This window comes from Nannospalax galili, unplaced genomic scaffold (genome assembly GCF_000622305.1).
Source record: "Nannospalax galili isolate Female #2095 unplaced genomic scaffold, S.galili_v1.0 scaffold17, whole genome shotgun sequence".
NCBI classification, from domain to species: domain Eukaryota; kingdom Metazoa; phylum Chordata; class Mammalia; order Rodentia; family Spalacidae; genus Nannospalax; species Nannospalax galili.
Window position 1 is genome coordinate 4345327 of NW_008342276.1, and position 23733 is coordinate 4369059.

The 23733-nt window shown below is 38.4% G+C and overlaps 1 protein-coding gene across 2 annotated transcripts in view; it reads left to right on the top strand.

The window, feature by feature from the left end:
* Nucleotides 1-23733, top strand: part of Colec10 (collectin subfamily member 10) — a 62130-nt gene that overhangs the window by 8156 nt on the left and 30241 nt on the right. For both annotated transcript variants that reach the window (XR_003850336.1, XM_008837969.3), the window contains exons 2-3: nucleotides 12824-12895; nucleotides 15222-15293. Coding sequence is in view for 1 of the 2 variants with exons in the window: in XM_008837969.3 (XP_008836191.1) it covers nucleotides 12824-12895; nucleotides 15222-15293 (144 nt within the window). In the remaining variant the exon portion in view is untranslated. The remainder of the gene's footprint in view (nucleotides 1-12823; nucleotides 12896-15221; nucleotides 15294-23733) is intronic.

Below are 23733 nucleotides of genomic sequence, written 5' to 3' on the forward strand. Positions count from 1 at the left end.
TATGGGGCCAATTCAGTGCTGGACCACACACAGAACAAATCGCTGGCACAAAACTAACAAAGTCTCTGTGCAGGGACCTGACCTATTTTCCTACACTGCAGCATATCTAAGATGACATTTTATTTTCTAAATTAAGATAAGCTCAAAATTTGATTCATTTGTATAATGTTTTTCTTATGTTCTCATAATTAGGGGAATTAACTCCATCCTGGTATTATTTTGTTGTGGCCAGTCTGCATTAGCATGTAATTTTCTGTTGCTTTTTCTTCCCGATTCTTTAATATTTTAATTCTGAATAGATTACTGTATGCAAAACTAATGTCCAGCATTCACAAAGTCTTGCAACTGCCTACATGTCTTTATTAGTTGGAACTGAATTGCTCCAAGTTCATCCTATGGCTGCATGTTCTCCAACAGCCCTTCATCTTGATTTTAAAAGGAGAGCAATGTGCTGGGGCTGGAGAGATGGCTCAGTGGTTAAGAGCACTGATTGCTCTTGCAGAGGACACAGGTTCGATTCCCAGAACCCACATGGCGGCTATGAACTGTCTTTAACTCCAGTTCCAGGGGAATCTGAAGCTCTCTTCTGACCTCTGCGGCATCGCACGGTACAGGTGCACTCACATACATGCAGGCAATACACTCTTACACATAAAAAAAAAAGAAGTACAGCAATGTGAGCATGGAGTGAATGGTAATCCTTGAAGATGAGAACAACTACATTGAACTCATCCCTAATAGGCAAAAGCAGCTTCCCAACTTCCAGGGCATTGATCTTTCCAAAGGCTCACCTTGCTAGATGCCAACAAAACACACTGCAGTTTCCTTAGTAACATATTTATTTGTGAGACCTTGTTCAGACCTTCCCCACCTAAGTTTTAAGCATAAACTAGATTTTATTTAAAATGGTGTTCAAGCCCTAGGACCCAGTACAGAGCTTGGTAGCCAACTAAGCAGAAATGCAATAAATATTTGTTCAATAAGTAAACAAGCGAATAAATCATGAGACTTTGAATAGCACTTGAGAGCCAAGTGTTTATCACAAAATTGTATAGTCTAATTAAGTAGTTGACATTAATCTGGACAGTTAAATAAGAATATGTTACTTAAGGAATACTTCAAGACAGCAATTAGAAAGTAGCAACAGGGAACCAGATGGTGAATTACCAAGGAAACAATTCTATCAATAAACTCAAATAACTTAGAAATTAAATTGAGACCACTTTATAGGTAAGATTTATAAAAGGACTGGTGTGTTTTTGGTGTGCTTTTCAAATTGTGAGATTATTTCAAAATAAATATGTATAAAGGAAATCTAATAGTCTCTCTTACTGCTGGTTTTTCATTTCTGGGTCCATTTAATCATCGAGAAGGCCTTTAGTCTATGTCTATTTTATTTACTTCCCTTATTCTAAAAAGTGCCACATCATGCTCCCTAAGAAACACGTTATGCATAATATAATGTGGAACTCCTTCTCTGATCCATTATTTTCACCATCAGCATCAAACCGTGTTGTATTTTAATACAGCTTTAATCACTGGAATATAATGTTAATTATTGTTATGTTTAACCAGTCTCATAATGATGCACTTTAGGTGTTTACAGTTTTTCTCTTTGCTACTCCAAATGTTCTTATATGCTTATTTATTTTACTATGCATATAAACGAAGTTCCATAAACTAGGGTATTGTGTTTTTCTAATGTAATTATTTTTCCTTTTGAAGAACTATGTGTGGAATACAGGGCATCACTCAAGCTAAGTAAGTGCTCTACCCCTGAACTGTGTCCCCAGCCCCCTAGTTAATTTTGAAGAGTTTGTTTTGAACATTTGTTTAGTTAGTTAGTTAGTTATTAGTTAGTTAGTTAGTTAGTTAGTTAGTTAGTTAGTTGTTAGTTAGTAAGAGGATGTTGGAAGGCTGTGGCTGTGCACTCCCACATACCCATGGGGAGATCAGAGGCCAATTTTCATGAGTCCTTTTACTTTGTGGGTTCTAGAGATCAAACTAAGGTCCATCAGGCTTGGCAACAGGAGTCTTTACTGACAGAGTCATCTCACCAGTCCATCATTTTACTTTTGATTTTATGACAGGGCCTCACTAAGTTGCTCAGGCAGGCATTGAACTCACTCTGTAGCCCAGGCGGGCCGTGAACTTGCTATCTTCATCCTTCAGCTTCCAGACTAGCTGGGGTTACAGGCCTACAGAGCCTGGCTCCTTGCATTTTAATTTTATTTTCAGATTATTTTTTCATGTACATAGCAGTTTTCATTGTCAAGAATCGTAATGAGAAGATTCAATTTTCTGCATCTCTGCCATTTTGGATCTGATGTGAACCACAGTATAGATATTTATAGAAGGCTATATGTCCGATTAATAATGAATCTGGGCATTTCTCATCAAGTATTTCTTATTTAAATATTTGAGTTGTCTTTTTATTTCATTCACTTTTTTCCCACTTTTCCTCTTTATTTTTTTAATACTTTATTGAGAATTTCATACAGGGATATAAGCATATAAGGTGTTTTGATCAAATCCATGCCCACTCCTTCCCCTTAAACTCCTCCCATATCTACCCATTACTTTTCTGATAACTTCATGTACCCTTTCTTCGTCTTATTTATGAGGCTTTTTGCTACTCTAATATTCCCTTCTCTGAAGAGGCAGTCCTAAAATCTTTTAAGGATTAGATAAGTGCTCCCAAATACTTTTGAAATTTTTGGCCTTTAGAATGGAGTATCTTGCTAAGAGGCCTGAGAACATTTTGACTCTTAGCCAAGAAGCTGGCTACTTTTCTTTGGGATCTTTTTACACTAACTGCCTAGCTGATTCTTACCTCCTGTTCTTATCACATCATCCTCTGAAGTGGTTACCCAGCTTGTGGATAGGGAATCAAGTCGCAGACCACTCTGGCTTCTTCCATGCTGAACGGGGACGCAGGGTGAGGCAACTGGAGTACCCCTTCAGTGGGTCTATCTAAAAGATTCCCAAATTACTCTCGCTTGTAGGGGGGAAAGAAAGTCCTTGACTGGTGAATGGGAGATGTAATGGAGAAGTAAAGGCAAGAATAATCAGCATTACAGGTTCCAGACAGGGAACTAGAAAAAAGTCAGAACAGGGCAAATTTCAAATGTTCATAGGAGAGTCCATTGGAATTTCTTCATGAGAGTTTCCAAAAGCATCCCTCCATTGGGTTCCTCCTAATTTTTCTTTTGTCTGCCAAGGCTGGACTCAAGATTGATGGATTCAGGATTTGCTTTCAGGCATTTTGATGGCTATTGGAGTGTTTAGAATCAGTGTTAGTTCCCTCTCAAAGGCTTCTAGGTAGGGGGAGAAAACAAATTTATCCATCATTTTAGAACAATAGCAGGTTGTCTCCCTTAGCTACAGGTGGGCACTACAGTATTGCAGGTCAAGATGTGAAGTCTTACAACTCAGAAGCAGTTTCTGATTCAGAACAAAATCATCAATGAGCGATAACTGTCTAAATAACCTTTAATATGGACTTAAGCCTAATGTCTGGGAAGTGTAATCCCTTGAACTCTTAAAGAAACATACTTATCACTTTACTCTTTGGTTATACTTTCCTTTTGGGTGTTTAAGACCATACATTTGGCCCAAATAAATCAATTTATATTTACACTTAAGGTCGTTTGAGGACCATTCACTGTTTTTTTACAGAGGATTTTTCCAAAAATTTTTTCTATATTATGACAATTGTTCATTTTTCATGTCTGGTGTTCACTTTTCCTTATCCCACTATAAACACTGTGCATTCATGTGGTATTTTCTAGTCTATATAAACTTTAGATTTCTCATCAGGTCATTGTGTCTGGTCTATCTTTTATGTCTTTTTTATTCTTTTTTGTGTGGAAAAATTTTATGTAGAACGAAAGAGTATATGCCATCAGCAGTGGCAAGAACTGAAAGGTATTTTTTTGAACAAATGGCTTGGTCAGGAAGAGAAAGTTATGAAGATCGAGAGCAGAAAATCACATGGTAAAGTTCCCTTGATGCCAATCTGCAAGATACTAGACTAATAAGTTTGGATTTAGCCTATAAAGAGAATTGCTGGGACATTTTGAATAGGAAAGTTGCACAATGAAAAATGTGATTTTCATAAAATTAATTTACAAGATTATTTGGTAAAACAAAATTTAGATCCATAGATACCAGTCAACTGTTCATTGAACAGGAACTATTCTAATTATGCTTAATACATCAATTCATCAAGTACCATGAAAACCATTTAAGAATCATCTATAAAGAACAGGGATTGGGGCATGAAGAAGGAGTAGGTAAGCTAATGGTATGGGAAACAAAGGGAAAATAAATGTTTAAAAATTAGAAGTAAGGATCAAGATGAGCCTGGGAAAGAAGGCATTATCAAAGCTGATTGGGTTGTTGAGTCCTGGAAGTCTAAGCATGGTGAAGATATTGGGAGACAGAATAAATTAGAGGAAGAAACAAAAATGCTTCAAGGTAGCAGCAAAGGTAGTTTTTGTGAGCTCACATGGGCTGCCTTACTGCTTTATAGACTGTCATCACAAACTGAAGCCAATTCATTAATCAACCAGTATTGAGAATGACATCTCAATCAATTACAAATTCATTTGACTGTATTGTCATTAAGCTCACATTTATCTATCTTGTCTTTAGGAATGTTACTGCATTTATTTTAAGAACACTTACTGAACAAGCACCTACTGCACATCAGACTCAGTAGGAATGCAAAGAAGGCAGTGTGTCATTTCAAATCTGTCTGATCTTGGATGACACCATGTGGTAGGAAGCTATGACATTCCAGAGGAGTATCCGTCAGAGAACAGCATTAATTCTTTCTGCTAAAGTGCCTGATCTAGGCATGCCTGTGTCTGTCAGGAACATGGAGCTCAACAGAAGATTAAAAAAACAATGAGCTTTTATTTTTGAGGATGTTTTAGTACCAGCCTATTCAAATAAACAAATATTTGTATATTAGGCCTTTTCTCTATACATACTTTGGAATAGAAGTCTAGGTTGCTGGCATCCACGCTCAGAGATTCCACTTTTTCCAACAAAGAGAAGGGAAGAGCTGGGAATGTGGGCAGGTGGTGATAGGTGGTTTCTTTTTTCTGCTCCTATAACAGACACTCTTTCAGCATTTATCACAGTAATTATCTGCTTCCTGGGGCTTTGCCCTACCCACAGAAAAGGGTACTAATGCCTTAATCACCATCTAGTCATTATATTAGTAAGGAAACTTGTGCTTGCAAGTGAAAGAGTCTATCACAAACCAAATTTGCATTATTAATCAAACCAACAAACAGGAGAGAAATGTCAGTTTTGGGATTTGGGTAAGAGGGGGGGAGTTGAGTTGTACTAGATCCACATGACTGAGCGATTTATTCTGTGCTCAGTCATCTTGTCTTTGCTCTCCTCTGGAATGACTTCACTGTAAAGCATGTTCTTTCTTGTGTTGTCAGGACATATTCAGACTCTTCTCTGTAGCCCCCAAAGACAGACCAAGTCTCTAGGTTTTGGACATTCTAATAAAAAAAAAAATCCTTAAAGTGAGACTTATGTATTCTTATTGGGTCACAAGTCAATTTACTGAATGCATTTATTGTCCAAACCATATCAGAATGTGTGAGAGAGGATTCCTGCAGAATGTTATGAAGCTGTTATAAGAATCCCAGGGAACACACACCAAGAAAGTGAAATCAATGGATTCCTACCCACTAGACATATAATATTGACAGTGAGAACATATTTGATGCAAGGGTGCCGCTGTGAATTTTATCATTCGTAATCTCATCTAATCTTCAAATGGCTGAATGAGAAAAGGCTCATAATCTCCATTTCTAGGAAAAGAATCTAAAGAAGAAAGGTTAATTGTTCAGTATGAGGTTTAATTTAAATTTAAATAATTGATTAAATAACTTGACAAGTTATTTATTAAAATTATTATAGTTCAATTATTTATTACATGTAATTATTTATTGAAGTTAAGGAATAAATTATTTAGTGTATGATTAAAGAGCTGTTATTTGGGAAATTAAATACCACGTCTGTATATGTAGTAAATGTATATATGTATACATAAAATAGACACAAATGTATATTGATATATATGAATTTGAATGATTTCCCATTATCTAATAGACATGTGTTTCCTGAAGGTGGTGTCCCTTGGCAAATTACATTGTATTAAAGCACTGTGGTTTTCTTATAAAATTCTCCCTGGGACAACCTCCTACTTAGAGACAAAAGATCCTGTCTACTAAGATTTAGTTGGTTGTTTTGTAACCATATCTCTACTGTAGGCCCAAAAGAATCAATGTATTTGGCACACTTTAAATGTATTAGGAAGTGTTTGTGAATGGTTCTACTGCTGGAGGCCAGCAAATTGTGCTTACTGGTATTAAGATTTGAATTAACTTACACCTCACCTTCTTTTCTTGACTCCCATTGACTGAGTGATCGCTCCTGCTTCTAAGCCACAGGGCCATTTAGACAGTTGAAGAGTCTCACTTTGAGCAGTGCATTTGGTAGTAAGTAGAAAACCATTTGACTGTTTTCTTCATCTGTTGACAATTTCCATCCTGAAGCTGTTAAAGTTACTTAAAGAGTTGAGAGATGTATTAGTATTCTCTCCATCCCCTGTTCCACTATGTTCCATGAGCCTTGAGTATAGAGATTCCACTGTAGATATGTCACTTACAGTTGAGAATCTCATAGACACTAATTCTCTGTGTATGACCAATTACAGAATTCTCTTAGTCTCCATTTGTTACAAAAAGGAGCTTCTTTCTTGGGTGGCATACTTGACTGTAAATATACGGATACCTGTTGAGCATAAAGTAAGAAATCACATTTGTCTAGGGATGTGACAGGTGTAGGGTTTTCTCTGGGCCCTATGACCTCTCCCACTATATGTATTTGGCTATGTTTACAGTGCATCTCTCAGCTCTCACTAGTGAAGCTTCTTCATGCAACAGAGGGCAATGACCATAGAAGGCCACAACTGGCCAAATTGTAGAAAATAAGAGACTACAGAGTGCATGTCTCTGATAAGACTCATATTAGATCACACCTATCCAGGGATCTAGGGCCATCGAAGAAGAGTGAGCAGAAAGATTGTAAGAGCTAAGGGTGGTACATGACCATAAGGAAACAAAGTCCTCCAGGCTTCTGGGACCTAGCTCATTTGAAGTTGTAGCAATGGTGTCAGTATGCACAAGACCCATGCAAATTCAATCATACAAAAACCAGCATAGAGCTGGGGAAATGGACAGGGGCCCTCAATCTTAGGTAAGGAACTATTAACAGCTAATGGTGAGGGAGAGTTGATATTCTTTAAGGGAGTGATATTAAATAGGCTGTCTAAACTGAAGTGGATGAACTCACATAGAGAGACATCTAGGTATACAAATTTGACTCAACAGACCTTAACATATATGTCAGAATACATGAAATCCTATAGGGGTCCCCCATGCCACCTTTTCCACTCAATTCTAAGGGTCGTCTAAAGAAAGACTGCTAACAACTTCTTCCTGATCTCTAAGATTACATAGGCAATAGAAAAAGACATAATTTCCAGAGATTTTTTTCTTTAGCATTTCCAAAATGAATGAATTCATTATTTTTTAGTAATAAATCAAAAAATTGAAGTTTTTAATTTAACTTTATTTTTATATTTATGAATATTTTTATTGAGATTTTGGTGCATTTCATACAATAAATCTTATTTAGACCATCATCTCCATCTACACCCCTCTACAATTCCCCCCCACCCAATTTCATGCATTTTGTCATATATGTTAAGGCCTATCCGGTAAAGTTTTTATTCCCAGATGTTTGTCCGTGCAATTCATCCACTGGAGTCTACTCAGCCTAGAGTCACTCCTCATCTAGAGTCATTCCCTTAAAGAAAATCAACTCTCCCTCACCCAGCAATCACCAGCTGCCAATAGTTCCTCAGCTAAAGTTGAGGCCTGCTGCCCATTTCCCTGGTACTGTCCTGAGATTTTATCTCTTTCCCCTGCCCTTAAGTGTAGAGGTCCCACTGTAGATATATTGCTTGGGGTTAGGCTTCTCTCAGACATAGTCTCTCTGTATAACCAGTTGTGTAACTCTTTAATAGCCTCCATCTATTGCAAAAAGATGCTTTTTTGACAAGTATGTGTGGTATACTTGTCTGTAAATATAAGGATCCATGTTTGGTATGCAGTAAGAAATTTCATTTGTCTAGAGATATGACAGAGATAGGGTTTTCTCTAGGATATCTGACCTCTCCTGCCATGTATATTTGGCTATGTTTTCAGTGCTTCCCATGAATTCCCTCAGACTGAGAGGGCTTTAAGTTCAATTGGGTAGATGCTGATTGCACCCTAGATAAACATGCCACTACTGTATTGCTATAGTTTGTTGTGTTGGCTATTGTTGTAATTATCAGGCTTTAAAACTGGGGTTGGACCACTGATTGATTTTCTCCCTTAGCAGTTTGCATAGCATCCACTAGAACTATGAGAGCTAGTCTTTCAGGGAGGAGGCTTCCAGTTCAGTTCCAGTTCCCTTGCTCTAAGTCCTGTGTCCAAAGTATGTTCTGTCTCAGCAATAGGGTCTTACCTTCAAGTTCTGGGAGGTAATAATCAAGGGCTGTAGCAATAACTTGTATTATTTTAAGAGTTTCTTGGACTACCCTGACCAACAACTCAAAGGGAGGTTTCTCCTGTCTGGCACTGTTTTTGTAGTTCTATATCCCTCAGGTATGCACATGCACTCATGTTCAGATATTGTATGTGTAATTTTCCATGACACAAATTGGCTGAAAGAATTCATGTTCACCAAACCAACCCTACAGAGAGTACTCAAAGCAATACAAAGCACCAAACAAAAGAATGTCTACACCCAGGAGGTTATAGAAAGAAGACAAAGGAAAGTATAATTACTGAAACACAAACTAGGACCAAGAACACAAACAAATTAAAATGACAGTAAACAATACATTCCTTTCAATAACAACCTTAAATATCAATGGCCTCAACTTCCCAATCAAAAGGCACAGGCTAATGGAATGGATTAAGAAAAAAATCCATCTTTTTGTTGTCTTCAAGAAACTCATTTCAGGGGCTGGAGAGATGGCGCAGTTGTAAAAAACAATGGCTGCTCTTGCAAAGGACTTGATTCCCAGCAACCACATGGCAGCTAACAACTGTCTGTAACCCCAGTTCCAGGGGAATCTGATGCTCTCTTCTGATCTCCATGGACATTGTGTGGCATGGGTGCACTTACATACATGTGGGCAATACACTCATACACATAAAATAAAAGTAATAAATAAAATATTTTTTAAAAAAGAAACTCATCTCACCTTCAGGAATTCACTAATTTTTAATACTTGCTCTATTTGAATTCATGGTACTAACCCAAGTTCACTTATTTAATTTCAAAGTCACATTCAATTTTAAAAAACTTTTTGCTTACTGCCAAAATAAAATTTTAAAAATCCTGCCTAAGAAAATTTGGACAACTATGTGCTGTGCCGGAGAGATTATCACAGTAGGCTAATGGCCCCAATGGCCCAAACAAATCATTTTTATAAAATTGAAATTAGTTTATTTCAGTTTAGCTTTTCATCTATTTTTTTAAATGTAAGTGGCTATTTTTTAAGTGAAGGAAAGACAGTCTAAATAGCCCCAGTAATCCAATGAGGTATTTCTAAGAGGATAACACAGGCAACAGTGAGCCATGTGGGGGTCCTTTTGAGAGCTCGCTTTGATGTTTCCCTTCTGCTGTCATTGAAGCAGCTCCCAAAGATCAAATAACCCAAACCCAAGCTGAAGGCAAGCACACAAGTTGTTTACTTCAACTCTGGCAGCCTTCTGCACAGCAGCAAGCTGGGTGCAGCCACAGAGGTCACGCGAACCATTATTCCGTTTCCACCATCCAAGATCTCCCATCAGAGCCACCAGGGAGCAACAGACAACTAAATCACTCACCTGGCCTCCAGTGAGAAAGGTGCTTGGAAATGAATAGAGAGAAGAAGGGGGGAAAACAACAATGCTACCAATTCAGATCCGTATGGCTTTTCAGTCTTACCTTTACTGAGAACAGGACTTGCTTTTTCCGTCCCTTTGCAGCAAAGATAATCCTGGGCCCAGGAAAGAGAAGGTAGTGATTTGTTCCAAATAATTGTGCTTATTCAGAACATGGACTTTGAAGAAAGATGCCCTGATTTGAATCTCAATTTCACCATTTACAAGCTCTGCAACCCTGTAGAAGTTATACCCCCTCTCCTTGACCCCATTTCCTTATCTGTAAAATGGAGCTTAGAATAGCATCCTTCTGAAGGCTTGTCGTGGGGAGCAAATGATTGAGTGCATGTCAGGTGGTGAGGACATTGTGGTGCATAGTACTCGATAACACCATCATTACATTTGTAAGATGTCCATGGTTCATACAAAGCATATCAATTCGACTACATTTTAAGCACTGATATCTGGCACTCTGCTCGATTCTTCATGTGTTAGGAAAAAAAAAAAATGCTTGGGCTCACAGCCCATCTCTCAGCTCACAGAAGAATGAATATAAGGGCAAACAGAAATAAATGGACACATTGAGTATAAAGTAGTATTTTAAACAACAAAAGTAATCAGAAGATTTTCCTCAGCCTGGGAATGAGAAGGAGAAACCTTTCCATAGAATGTCACTTTCAAAAAGCAAAAGGATGGAAGAATGGAGGGGGGAGGGAGAGCGAGGCAGGGCAAGGAAGAAAGGGACAGAGGATAAGAGGGATAGAGGGAGGGAGGGAGGGAAAAACTTTCTGGAAAAAATATGTAAAAAGTCTATTCTACTACTGAGTAAAACAATGCTCAGAGAAGATTAAGGAGTTCCCAGGGCCCAAATCCCTCAGCTAGTGAGTGGTAAATCTAGGTCTCAATTATACTAAACCGAAATCAAGGACACATTTCCTAAGACTTAAATCACCAAGATAGTAAAATGACAGTCCCCCACTATCTGTCTTGTTTAAAAAGTAATAAAAATTGTCATTTTTTCACTTTCTCCTCTCTGAAAAAAATTGGTAAAGTGCCAAATCTTCTAAATCCACCACCTACTAAGAGTCATTGAAGCCTAAGTTGAAAGCACCAAATTTATATTGGGATAGGCAGAAACGTAGCCATGTCAGAACCCTCATTTGGTTACTAATAAAGTCTGTGACAATAAGCAAGCACCTTAACCACACGAGGTCTTGTTTTCTTTCTATTTTATGATGTGAAGTAATAATACTTTCTCCTGGATTGCCATGATCCAATGTCAAAATCCTTAGCTCAAGTGCATAGCACATATTAAACTTCTAAATAAACATTCACTGTTGCTTAGAAAAATACCATCCGGCCTAAACTCGATTCCACAGAAATCATGTAAGAATCTTTTTAAAAGCCAGTTCCAGAAGGTTCCTGTAGATGCTCCTGTAAAACAGCTAGATTCTTACATAATCCTATAACCTAGAATCTCAGTCTCCCATCATCCCTCTTGCTTTCACTGTCCTGAGATTGCCATGATGATAAGGCTGGGATTCAGGCACAATACTGTATGTGTTATGCTCTTGTTTTCAAAGCACATTCACATACTTAACTTGTTGATTCTAAAACAACTGGCTAAGTTAGGGATGGCAGGTAATACCCCCACACCAAGGATGAGGAAATGCAGAATAGAGGGAAGAATAACAATAGTTGCTATCACTAAACACAGACTGTCACAAGACTTCTGTGTGTATTTCTCTACATAAATTCTAGGGAGCTCACTCAGTAGGTATTATTAATGCAATTTTCAGGAAAGAAATGTGAGATTCAGAAAGCAGTTGATATGATCAAGTCCCTCCAGGCAGGGAGCAGAGGAGCTGGGACTCAAGCCTAGACCTGTCTTCCCCGGAAGTACCTACGTTCCATCATCAACTTATCAAAGAATTACACTATTAGTGACTAATATCATACTAAAATCTGCACCTCCTGTCCTATAGTCCAGTCCAAGCATCTTTCATTAAGCCACCCATTCAGCCATCTTTAATGGTTCAAGGTGCTGAAGCTGTTGTTCTCAGCTATGACTAGAGTAGCCACTGTCCACATTCAGCTGCTTTGCAGCTATTTGCTATCCCTAGCCTGCTGTTCTTAGCTTCCTGGTACATGCCTAAAATTTGGGAGTTCTTCTAATGTAGAGCTGAGTGGGAGAAAAGCAAAGGAAAAAATGTTTTCTTCCTTGTTTATTAATGAAATTAGTACTTAAGTCACACACACACACACACACATAAATATTACATACTTATTGCTCTCATCCCCACCCTTTCCTAACTTCCTCCCACCCTGTCTATCCCCCAATCTTTCCTACACACCCTACATATCTGTTTTCACATTTATACCTGTTTATTTTGCCTTGTGATCCACTGAGTTTAAACAGGGTGGTCAGTGTGTCCATGGGTTTGGAGCTACTCACTGGAGCCTGGTGGGCTCAGCACTGAGCACATAACTAAAGACAAAAATTCCCCAGCCCCAGAATCTATCAATAGCAAATAGTTCATCAGTTAGGGGTAGGACCTTGTGAGCCCCTCCCCCACACATGACTCACATGTCAGGCCCAGCGCATGTAACCACAGCTGTTGTGAGTTCATGATTGAAATGGAACTTTCTTCTTTTCAGCTGCCCAATCCTCATGGCCCATGTACATCCTCATATCTGAGTTGCAACATGGATTCTAAGCATAGTCTCCTTCCCCTGAGGAGAATGTGCTTAGGCTTCTATTTGAGCTGCTAACTCTCTTTTTCTCTCCCTCTCTCTTATTTTAAAAGGAGATGATGGTGAAAAAGGAGACCCAGGAGAAGAGGGCAAGGATGGCAAAGTTGGACGCAGGGGACCAAAAGGTAGGTAAACCCACCTGAAATTGCAGTTATAATGTGGAAATGCTCTCTCTTCTGGCCCTAGCCCTGGAAATTAGCAGTTTCACAATGCCCGCTGTGCCAAAGATACATTTAATGTTTCAGATATGAATTGACTGACCATCCCAGGGCTCCTATGAACTTGCCTGACAGAAAGACTTAGTCATAATTCAAGCTATACCATTAGGACTGGCCAGAGTGGCTCATACTACATGGCCCAAGGAACAGCACTCTTTGAGAATATATAAGATAGTGAGATTTTTAAATATAGCTGTGTTCATAGAAAGTTTTGCCTGATCCTTTGATCCACTAATCTTTTCCCTGGATTAGTCTTTTCCCAAGATCACTTTATTTCTTTAAAATCCTTTTCCTTATGAAGAGGAATTATATAATGGGTCAAATAGGGTCCTTCAGAAAGTAGAAGCAAGGGGGAAGAGAATAAAACAAAAGACAGAATATTTTTTGCTAATAAAGCTAAGACCAAGCCTCACTAAAAAGTAAAAATGTTTTTTAGGTTGTAATATACAAGCATGTATCTTCTGAACACCTGGATTGTTCCCTGAAAGCTGCTGCCAGAGAGTTACCTTAGACCACTCATTTTCCATTTTTGAATAATTTAAAGGGTTGAAAAGACTCATTAGACCTTGAAGTCTCAACTTCAGAAAGTCTGATTTATACTCATTCTAAAACTTTTTACGTCAATTACAAAATTATTCTCATAAAAAAAGCTTTTCAACTAGTAAATATTTTTATATTATCATTTTTAAAGCAAACAATGATTTTAGAAGAATTTAGGGACCCCTGATCGTAAGTTTTAGGATTAAAAGCTCAGCGACAAAGCCAGGTGTTGTGGCTCACACCTGTATTGTCAGGAGGCTTAAGAAAGAACCACTGCATTTGAAGTCAGCAGGGGACACATAGTGAATGCCAGGCCAGCCAAGGCTACAGTGTGAGATGCCGTCTCAAAAGAAAAAAAGAAGCAAATGATGTCTCTCTGATCACTGGGTTTTATGACCGCACATTCTCTTCCCTGTCTTAAAATGACTAAAATTGTCAAATCTCATTTTAAAAGAGAGAGAAGAAATCAGTACTCAAACAAAGCTAAAGTATGTCTAGAGATGAACAGATCTAATATAGAGCCAAGGCGCCTGCTCGGCTGCTTACATGACCTCTATCTTATACACCCCATTGTGGATATTCTAGAATACTTCATCAGCAAATACTTTAATATCAGCATGCCCGGAATTGTCTCAATCACTCACATTCCAATTTTAATAGATATATTATGTTAACTGTTTAAACAGGTAATGTTTTAATTTGTTCTTCATTGCTGTGACAATATACTCTGACCACTACCAACTTGGGGAAGAAAGGGTTTATTTAGCTTACATATCCCAGGTCAAGTTCATCCCGGAGCCCAAGGTAGGAACTCAGGGCAGGAACCTGGAGGCAAGAGCTGGAGCACAGGCCATGGAGGAATGCTGTTTACTGGCTTGCTCCCCTGGCCCCTGCTCAACCTGTTTTCTTATGCAACACAGGCCCACCTGCCCAGGGGTGGCACCACCCACAGTGGGCTGGGCCCTCCCACATCACTCATCAAGAAGATGCCCCTCAGACATGGCCACAGGCCAGTCCAATAGAAGCAATTCCCCAACTGAGGCTTCCTCAACCCAGGTGTGTCAAGCTGACACTAAAGCTATCCAGCACAGGTAATATAACACAGGATGGGTGTGTGTGTGTGTGTGTGTGTGTGTGTGTGTGTGTGTGTGCATGTTCGTGTCTTAGTTTCATTTCCTATTGCTATGACTGTTTTTTAAAAACCCTGACAGAAACTACTTAAAATGAAATGATTTCTTTTGGCTCATGGTCCTCGGTCACAGTCCACCATAGCTCAGAGGTCACAGCAGCAGAAGTTTGAGGGGGGAATCTGGTCACATGCATTCATAATCAAGAACAGAGAGCCAAGAAGACTTCCTGTTTGTGCCCAGCTCACTTTCTTCTTTTTTATTTTTTAATTTTTAGTCTAGGACTGAATCTCTGAGAATGGTGCCACTCACAATGGGTGGATCTTCCCACCTCAATTAGTATAGTCAAGACAGTTCCCCACAGACATATCCACAGACAAACCCAATCAGAGAATCCCTCGTGGACATTCCCTTCCCAGATGACTCTAGATTGTGTCAAATTAACAATTAGGTATCTTAAATAAAACATAATTTTTGCTATTTCCTTTGAATCAACATCATGTTGGTCACATCTTTAAAAAAAGATAAAAACCTCATGATATATAAATGGCATGCTTTGTTTTCAGGAGTTAAAGGAGAACTGGGTGATATGGGATCCCAGGGCAATATTGGCAAGTCTGGCCCCATTGGCATGAAGGGTAAGCTGCCTTTATTATTTTACAGTGTACATTAAAGTAAATGGAAAACATCAGGATTTCATTGTTTAAGGTTTTATGTCATGAAAACGATCTCCTTTCGTTCTTTTAAAAGTTGGCTCAGTCTTCTTAGCTTGACTCTTACACAAGCAATGTATCTCATAGCTCAAAACCAGAAAGGCCTTGAGCAAAAATAAGTAAGATTTCAGAACAGAATCAAGCACAAAATTCTGGAAGTTTCTATATTAAACTCCTTACTCGGATCTAATGGTTAGTTACTAATCCTTGATATGACTCAATGACATCATGATTCAAATGATAATGTGATTGTTAATAAGCCATGAAGTAGAAAAGTATGAATGTCTTTTTAATTTAAGTGGCGTGATTAATAATACTGTATTCATAATAGTAATAAGATAAAAAACTGGAATATATATATGCATACCCATTTTTCTGGCATATTCTGATTTGGTATATACTTGTAACCTCAACAATAGAAAGCAAACAGTTCCCTTTTTATTATCTAGTGTCTCCATACTCTCTTCTCATAAAGACTCAAGGTGATAACATATTCCCATTGTTCTGATATTCAGTAATTCAGACACACAGGCATTGTTCTACTTGGAGATATGAAGCTAAATGAGACTGAAAATGTATTGGCAGCAATGCAGAGATCGTTCAGAAAGATAGAATTTCTTCAAAAAGAATTATAATGCTGAACAGCATGAGGACCACAGGGACCATAATGAAAAGCGAGGCAAGATTGAGATGGGGAGGAACTGACCTAGATCTTAGAGAACAGCAATATGTTTACACACACTGGGAGAAGGCATTTGAGAGAGATGCACGAAATACTTCTACAAAGGTTCAGTTGGGAGAAGCTCAGCGCCTAGGGTATTCTAATTTCTGAACCCTTTATGTACCCGCCATCATTTCATAAACACCTGAGCCTTTGCATAGTTGAACACGCACCTTGTGGTGTGGTCAGTCTTAGGTTCTTGTGGGCAGGTTGTCAGACTGGAGTCTAGGCTGAAACTGTGACCTCTCCTATGACCCTGCATCTCTGTACTCCTCTCCCCATCTTTTCTACTTCACTCCTTAGGGAATTTCCTTCAGCAACATTTGAAGACAGGGATAGAAGGCAGTGCCACTGCAAAGCAATTTCCACAGTTGATTCTGCTATAGTCATGTCTATTGAACATTCATTCGCTATAACTAAAGAAAGCTGCATGAGCTCCTCACAACACAGTCATTCTGTTGAGCCTGAGTTTGATGGGTTTTGCCAGGAAGGTAAGAAGCTTTGGTTTCAGCTCCTCATTTACACAGGTCCTCCCTGTGACACTGGGAGAATCCCTGGCAGTGGGTTGCTATGGCCATGTGTCTTGGTAAAATTGGTGAACTAAGGCATTTTACTTCAGCTGGTTAAAATAGTGATTCCCTTTAAGTGGCAGTCTTCCAACAAGCTTTTTAGATATATATTTTCCCAGTTGCTTCTTCCATGAAATTTTAATACCATCCATGTATATTTACATTAATATATAAGGTTAATAAAGCATTTTATATATATACATATATATCTTTATTTTTACCCCCTTAAAGCATGTGCATCCTTGAAGTGATACTACACATTGAGAATGCATAGGTCAAGATGACTGTCTCCAGCTGTAAATTCTCTCCATCATCTTTTGCACATTGTGTGGTTTAGGAGTGGATACAGTATTTGGTGAACTAGCTGAGACAAGCTTAAGTAGAGAAAAACATTTAGATTTGGCATAAGGTGATATTTTTGTGTAGTTTGAAGTTACTTCCATGAGCAGTTAAGTTACTGGTAGCAAGTACCATGTAGGGATAGCCTCTAAGAACATTCCCATCTCTTACTGTGCTGACTGTACAAAGTCATGAAACAAAGTGTTGAATGTGTCTCGAGGCATACAGCACAAGAAATGGGGAGATGTGAGCAAAAAAAAATGTTTGACAGACAGAACCAGAGTGAGTTTGGACTTTTCAAAATTGGACATCATATATTTCATGTATAGATAAGAAAGGTTTTACAATATATGTTCTCAAGTTTGACAATAGTCCGAATACATAGATCTCATCAGTAATAAGCTGCAATGTTAATGCAAATTCTGACAATAATGAAAACAAAAGTCTGACTTTTGCAATGAGATGGAGGGGAATAGTGTGCATGAGGCTAATGTTTCTGCAAACATGACTGGCTAGGTAAAAAATACAATAAAATAAATACAAACTTGAAGGCATGAGAGGCTACCCAAATGAAGAGGGCCTCAGAAGCCATGCTCTGGACCAGAAGGGAGTCACACGAATGTGTTAAGTCATGCATTCTGTACCCCTTTCTCCCCAAGAATTTACCAACTTATAACCAGTGCCCCAGGTATTGAGTGGGGCAACACTAAGGCTGAAGTTTGAATAGAAAATCGCCAAAAACTCCATTGGTACTGAAGGCACAGGAAAATGCCTCATATTTTTAGTTGTAACTCCAGAAAATTTAAAAAGCATTTAATTAAACATAAAATTTTTTGTGTTTTTAAAAATATAGCAAACAAATAAACTAGAAGACATTTGATAAAATGGGAAATATCAACAACAAAAATCTACCTTAAAGCATATTCAATAATAAAAAATTGAACATTTCTCTCGAGAGATTGGGAATGAGATTAGCACAGACCTCTATCTAATTCTAATCAACATTTCACATGACATTCTACAGAGCCAGTGCAACAATTCAAGAAAAATAAAGAACCACAAGTGCAAGAAACAAAAGAAAGAGTATCATTATTCATAGATTATTTACTGCATAGGCATAGAGGTCTAAATAAGTCGTAGATAAGCTATAGGTTATCTAAATATACAAAAACCAATTAGTAAGTCAACAAAAATTTATGTGTAAATGAAAAGGACTAATGATATCCAACATAATCAAAAAATGAAAGCAGAGGCTAGAGAGATGGTTCCACAGTTAAGGGCACTGACTGCTCCTGCAGAGGACGTGGGTTTGGTTCCCAGCATCCACATGGCAGCTAACAACCTTCTGTAACTGCCATTCCAGGGAATTCAGGACCTTCTTATGACTTCTGCTGGCATTGTACAACATGGTGTGCACTCACACACACATTGTACAACATGGTGTGCACTCACACACACATTGTACAACACGGTGTGCACTCACACACAGGCACATAAAATAAAAATAGTAGATAAAATATTTTAAAAAATAAAGTCAATGTTAGAAGAAACAAATTACTAAATTTGGACACCTTATAAAATGAGATCATTAAGATAATTATTTAAATAGACAAATCAGTGGAAATGAATAGAATCCAAACCTCCCAAACCTGATGTATGCAAGATTTGTACTATTTTGTGATGGAAAATCACAAGCATTTCATTAAACAGTTCTAGGTTAACTGGATAGTCATATTTAAAAATAATGATCTTGGATCAACAAATTGGCTCAGTGGATAAAGTCTCTTGCTGTGCAAGTCTGGCAACATGAGTTGGATCCCCATAATCCATGTAAGAGTGAAAGGAGAGAATTAACTCCACAAAGTTGTCATACCATGGTACACACATCTATGCAGTATATATACAGAATAATAATAAATGAAATTTTAAAATAAACAACCCCATTCTTCAAAAATAATATGCACATAATCTTAAAATTTCTCTGGTCATAATTTAATCAACTAGTTTAAGGAACAAAATATATATCTGGTCAAGGTTTATCTGAGAATATTTGGTTTTTTACCCAAGCCTTCTATGTAACACATGATAATTAAAAGTACCAGAGTGGCAGAACTAACCTTATTGGATGTTTAACAGCCATAGTTTGAGGCCTATACTAATGTGGTCAGAGGGACTTAAAGTTTTTACCCCTTGCCCTCGACTAAGTTCCAGAGGACTATGGAACATCTCTCAAAATATCCTGTAACTGTGGTGAGTCACCTGTCCTCTTGTTCAGGGAGGCCAGAGAGACCCCACGAGATGGAACTTGAACCAGTCTACAAAGAGGAGGGTTAACTCAGAGGAAACATCTCATTCATGCTTTCAAGTGAAGCTAGACATTGTTGAGCAGGACCTTTGACTTATCTTCACATAGAAGGAATTGGTAAAAGAAAGGAGCCAGGAGATCCTCCCAAGCCCATGTGACCCCTGCAGAACAGATTCTCAAATGACCTTAAGTGTAAAAATAAATTGATTTCTTTGGGCCAACTGTATGGTCTTAAACACCCAAAAGGAAAGTATAACCAAACAGTAAAGTCATCAGTATACTTCTTTAAGAGTTCAAGGGATTATACGTCCCAGACATTTGGCTTAAGTCTATTTAAAAAGTTATTTAGACAATTATTTCTCATTGATAATTTTGTTCCTAACCAGAAAGTGCTGCTCAGATGTAAGACTTCAGATCTTGGTCTGCAATACTGTAGTGCCCACCTGTAGCTAAGGGAGACAACCAGCTATTGTTCTAAAATGATGGATAAATTTGTTTTCTCCCCTTGTCTAGAAGCCTTTGAGAAGGAACTGACACTGATTCTAACCACTCCAACGGTTATCAAAATACCTGAAATCAAATTCTGAATCCATCACTCTAGAGTCCAGCCTTGGAAGACAAAAAGAAAAAAAAAAAAAAAAAAAAAGGAACCCTTTAGAGGGATGCTTTTGGAACCTTGTCAAGAAATTCCAATGGACTCTCATATGAACATTTGAAAATTGCCCTGTTCTGACTTTTTTCTAGTTCCCCATCTAGAGCTTGTAATGCTAATTACTCTTGCCTTTAATTCTTCACATCTCCTATTCACAATTCAAGGACTTTCTTTTCCCCCTAGAGATAAGAGGTATGCAAATTGGGAGTCTTTTAGATAGAGCCACTGAAGGGGTGCTCCAATTGCCCCACCCTGTGTCCCTGTTCAACATGGAAGAAGCCAACATGGAAGAAGCCAGAGTGGTCTGCATCCCGATTCCCTACTGGCAATTTGGGTTAACCTCTTCAGAGGATGGTGTGATAAGAATAGGAGGTAGGAATTCACTGGGCAGTTAGGTTAAAAAGACCCCAAAGAAAAGTAGCCAGTTTCTTGGCTAAAACTCACCATTTCCTTGGGCCTCTTAGCAACATACTCCATGCCAAAAGCCAAAAATGTTGAAAATATTTTGGAGCTTGTATCTAATCCTTAAAAGATTTTAGGGTTACCTCTTCAGAGGGCGGAATGTTAGAGTAGCCAAAAGTCCCATAAAAAATAATAAATCAAAGAACAAGAAAGAGTACATGAAGTTATCAGAAAAGAAATTATGGGGCGATGTGGGAGGAGTTGGAGGGGAGGGAGTGGGCATGGATTTGATCAAAACACCTTATATGCATGTATGAAGTTCTCAATAAATTATTTATTTTTAAAAATGCTATATCTAAAATCCTTTGTAGGATTTAGAAATTTAGAAATTTTGGTGGTAAATTTAATTGTGATAGAGCTAAATTTGAAATATATATTTCCCAGAAGTTAATCTAGGAGTCTAGGGTAGTTAAGACTCTTTTAAAACAAGGTACAAAAAAGACTAACCATAAAAGCAAGCAAATAAATCAGAGTCTATCAAAAGAACTTCAACTCATTAAAAGGATGAATAATGAATGGGTTATATGCTACCTATGCATCCAATAAAGGAAAATAATAATAGTTAGACCTTAATCTATAAGACAATAATATAAATCAACTTCTTATTTTTATTTTTAAGAATATTTTATTTATTATTTTATTTTATGTGCATGAGTGCATTTCCTGTGGGTAGGTAGGTGTACCTGTCATACAACACCTAAGGAGATCAGAGAGGGTTTCAGATCCCCTGGAACTGGAGTTAGGACTGTGGTTAGCTGCCATGTGAATGCTGGGAATTGAACCTGGGTCTTCTGCAAGAGCAGTCTGTACAATTAACTGTTGAGTCATCTTGCTAGCCCCTAAGTGTTGCTTTTTAAGAACCAAATTGGGTTTCTTTCTAAGACACATACTCAGTCCTTAGCCATAGCAAAACAAATGAACACACTATTTCTATATTCAAAACAGTGGAGAGATATTATGGATACAGTATTGGGCAAAAACAATCCACAAATTAAAAGAAATCCTACATGCCTAGGGATTCTGTTTGTAGAAAATACAAGGATATGAGATGTGTTACATGGTCCTAAGTCCAGATGGTGAACTGTAAGAAAGAGGGCAGTAATGATGAGAAGGGGGTACAAGGAGGGGTGTCCAAAGGCTTGACCATCATGATGCTTACAGGAGTGTTTCGCTCCATGGAGCCATGAGCCTGAGGTTTATGATGGGATACTTTTCACTGTGTTTTACTTCTATCACTTAAAATTGAGAAAAAATATTTTTTTGAGACAGAGCTCTTTGTAGCCCCAACTGGCCTGGAGCTTACTAATGCAGACCAGGCTGGCCTTGATCTCACAGAGATCCACTTGCCTCTGCCTCCTGATGGTTGGGATTAAAGGCGGTTGCCACCATGTACAGCTAAGAAAATAATTTTTGATTAACCATGTTAGAAGAAATACTGGCAATATTATCAGACTATATTATCCCTCTTAAAGTGTACTATAAATTGGGTGTCAAATAAAGCAGCAATAAGTATAGCCAAACATATCCAATGAAGAATTATTTTAAAAGGATTATAGAGGTACAAAAATATGGTTTTAGTGAATTTCATAATGTAATACTTGTCTATTTTTACTGACTTGTTTTATTGCTTACAACAAATAATCACATTTAAAGCCACTTTCCCTATTGTAATTTCATGCTAATCTTAAAGAGAGGTCCTGTAGTTGGATTAAGCTTCAGGTAGAATGCATCATGGATCTACCCATGGCTGTATCAACTTCATTTTAGCCCAGTTAAAGGAATGACTTCTGGGAGTCAGCTGTGTTAAATGAAGATATGACACATGACACATGTGCTCCCCTTGAAACAGCAGAAGTGGAGGAGCTAGCTAAGCCACTGCCTCAAGACCAGAATTTAAGGACTTCGTCATCCTCCCCTTCCTTCCTTCCTTCCTTCCTTCCTTCCTTCCTTCCTTCCTTCCTTCCTTCCTTCCTTCCTTCCTTCCTTCCCACCTTCCTTCCTTTCTAATATTTTTATTAATTATTTGAGAATTTCCTACAGTGTGTTTTGATCAACCCCCCCCACTACTCCCATATCCACCCCCACCTCCCTGCCCACCCAACTTCATGTTCTTTTTCATTTGTTTCCATCAATCAAATATGTGTTGCCCAAATATGAGGCTGTGGAACCTGCCCTGGATTGGGGCCAACCTACCAGGGTCACACCACTACAGAAAACTAACTCTTCCACCACCAGTAGCTTTCAAACATCAGTAGCTCCTCAGCTGGGATGGGGGTTTGTACCCATACTTCCCCACCCCCTTGCCCCATGGTGAGATTTGTCTGGCTTGAACTTGCATAGGCCTTATGTATGCTATCGCAATTGTGTGAATTCATGTGATCAACTGTCCTGCTGTCTGGAAAACACTGTTTCCATGTAGTCAACCAGCACCTTTGGTTCTTACAATCTTTCTGTCCCCTCTTCCATGAAGATCCCTGAGCCTTACGGGGAAGGAATGATGTTGATGTCGCATTTAGGGCTGTGCACTGTTCAGTCTCTTACTTTCTGCACATTGATAAGCTGTAGGTCACTGTGTTATTCACCATGTGCTACAAGAAGTTTTTTGTTTTTTTTTCTCCTATCAAATGTGAATTTCTGGGGGTAAAACACAAATCAAAGATTCACTTGGTGTGTTGACTTAAAAGGATACAAACAAGGAGAGGTGGATCAGTAGGTAAGTGTGCTTGCTATGCAAACATGGGAACCTGAGTTCAGATTCCCAGGACCCATTTTCAAAGCTGGTGTGGCATTCCCACCTGTAACCCCAGGTGGGAGGGGTTGGAGCAGTTGGGACAGAAGGATCACTGGAGAATCACTGAAGTTTGCTGGCCACCAGCCTAGCTCCAGGTTCAGTGAGAGACCTGGTGTCAAAGGAACAATGCAGAAAGTAACAGAATAGGACACCGGACATTCTCCTCTGGTTTCTGAAAGCAAATACATACATAGTCACACATAGAAAACATATATGCATGTGTAAACACCACACATATACACACATAATGCATACACACATATATGTACCTTATATACGTATATATAAACAATATAAACTCTGGGGACTGTAAGTTTATTCTTATACCTATAATATAGTAAAAAATTTTGCATCATTTTTTGTATTAAGAGTGACAAAATGAGAGGGCTTGCTGAGGAGATGGCTTAGCTGTTAAGAGCACTGGCTGCGCTTGCAGAGGACCCAGGTTCAATTCCCAGCATCCATATGGTGGCTAACATCCTAACTCCATTTCCAGGGGGATCTGATGCCCTCTTCTGACATCCAC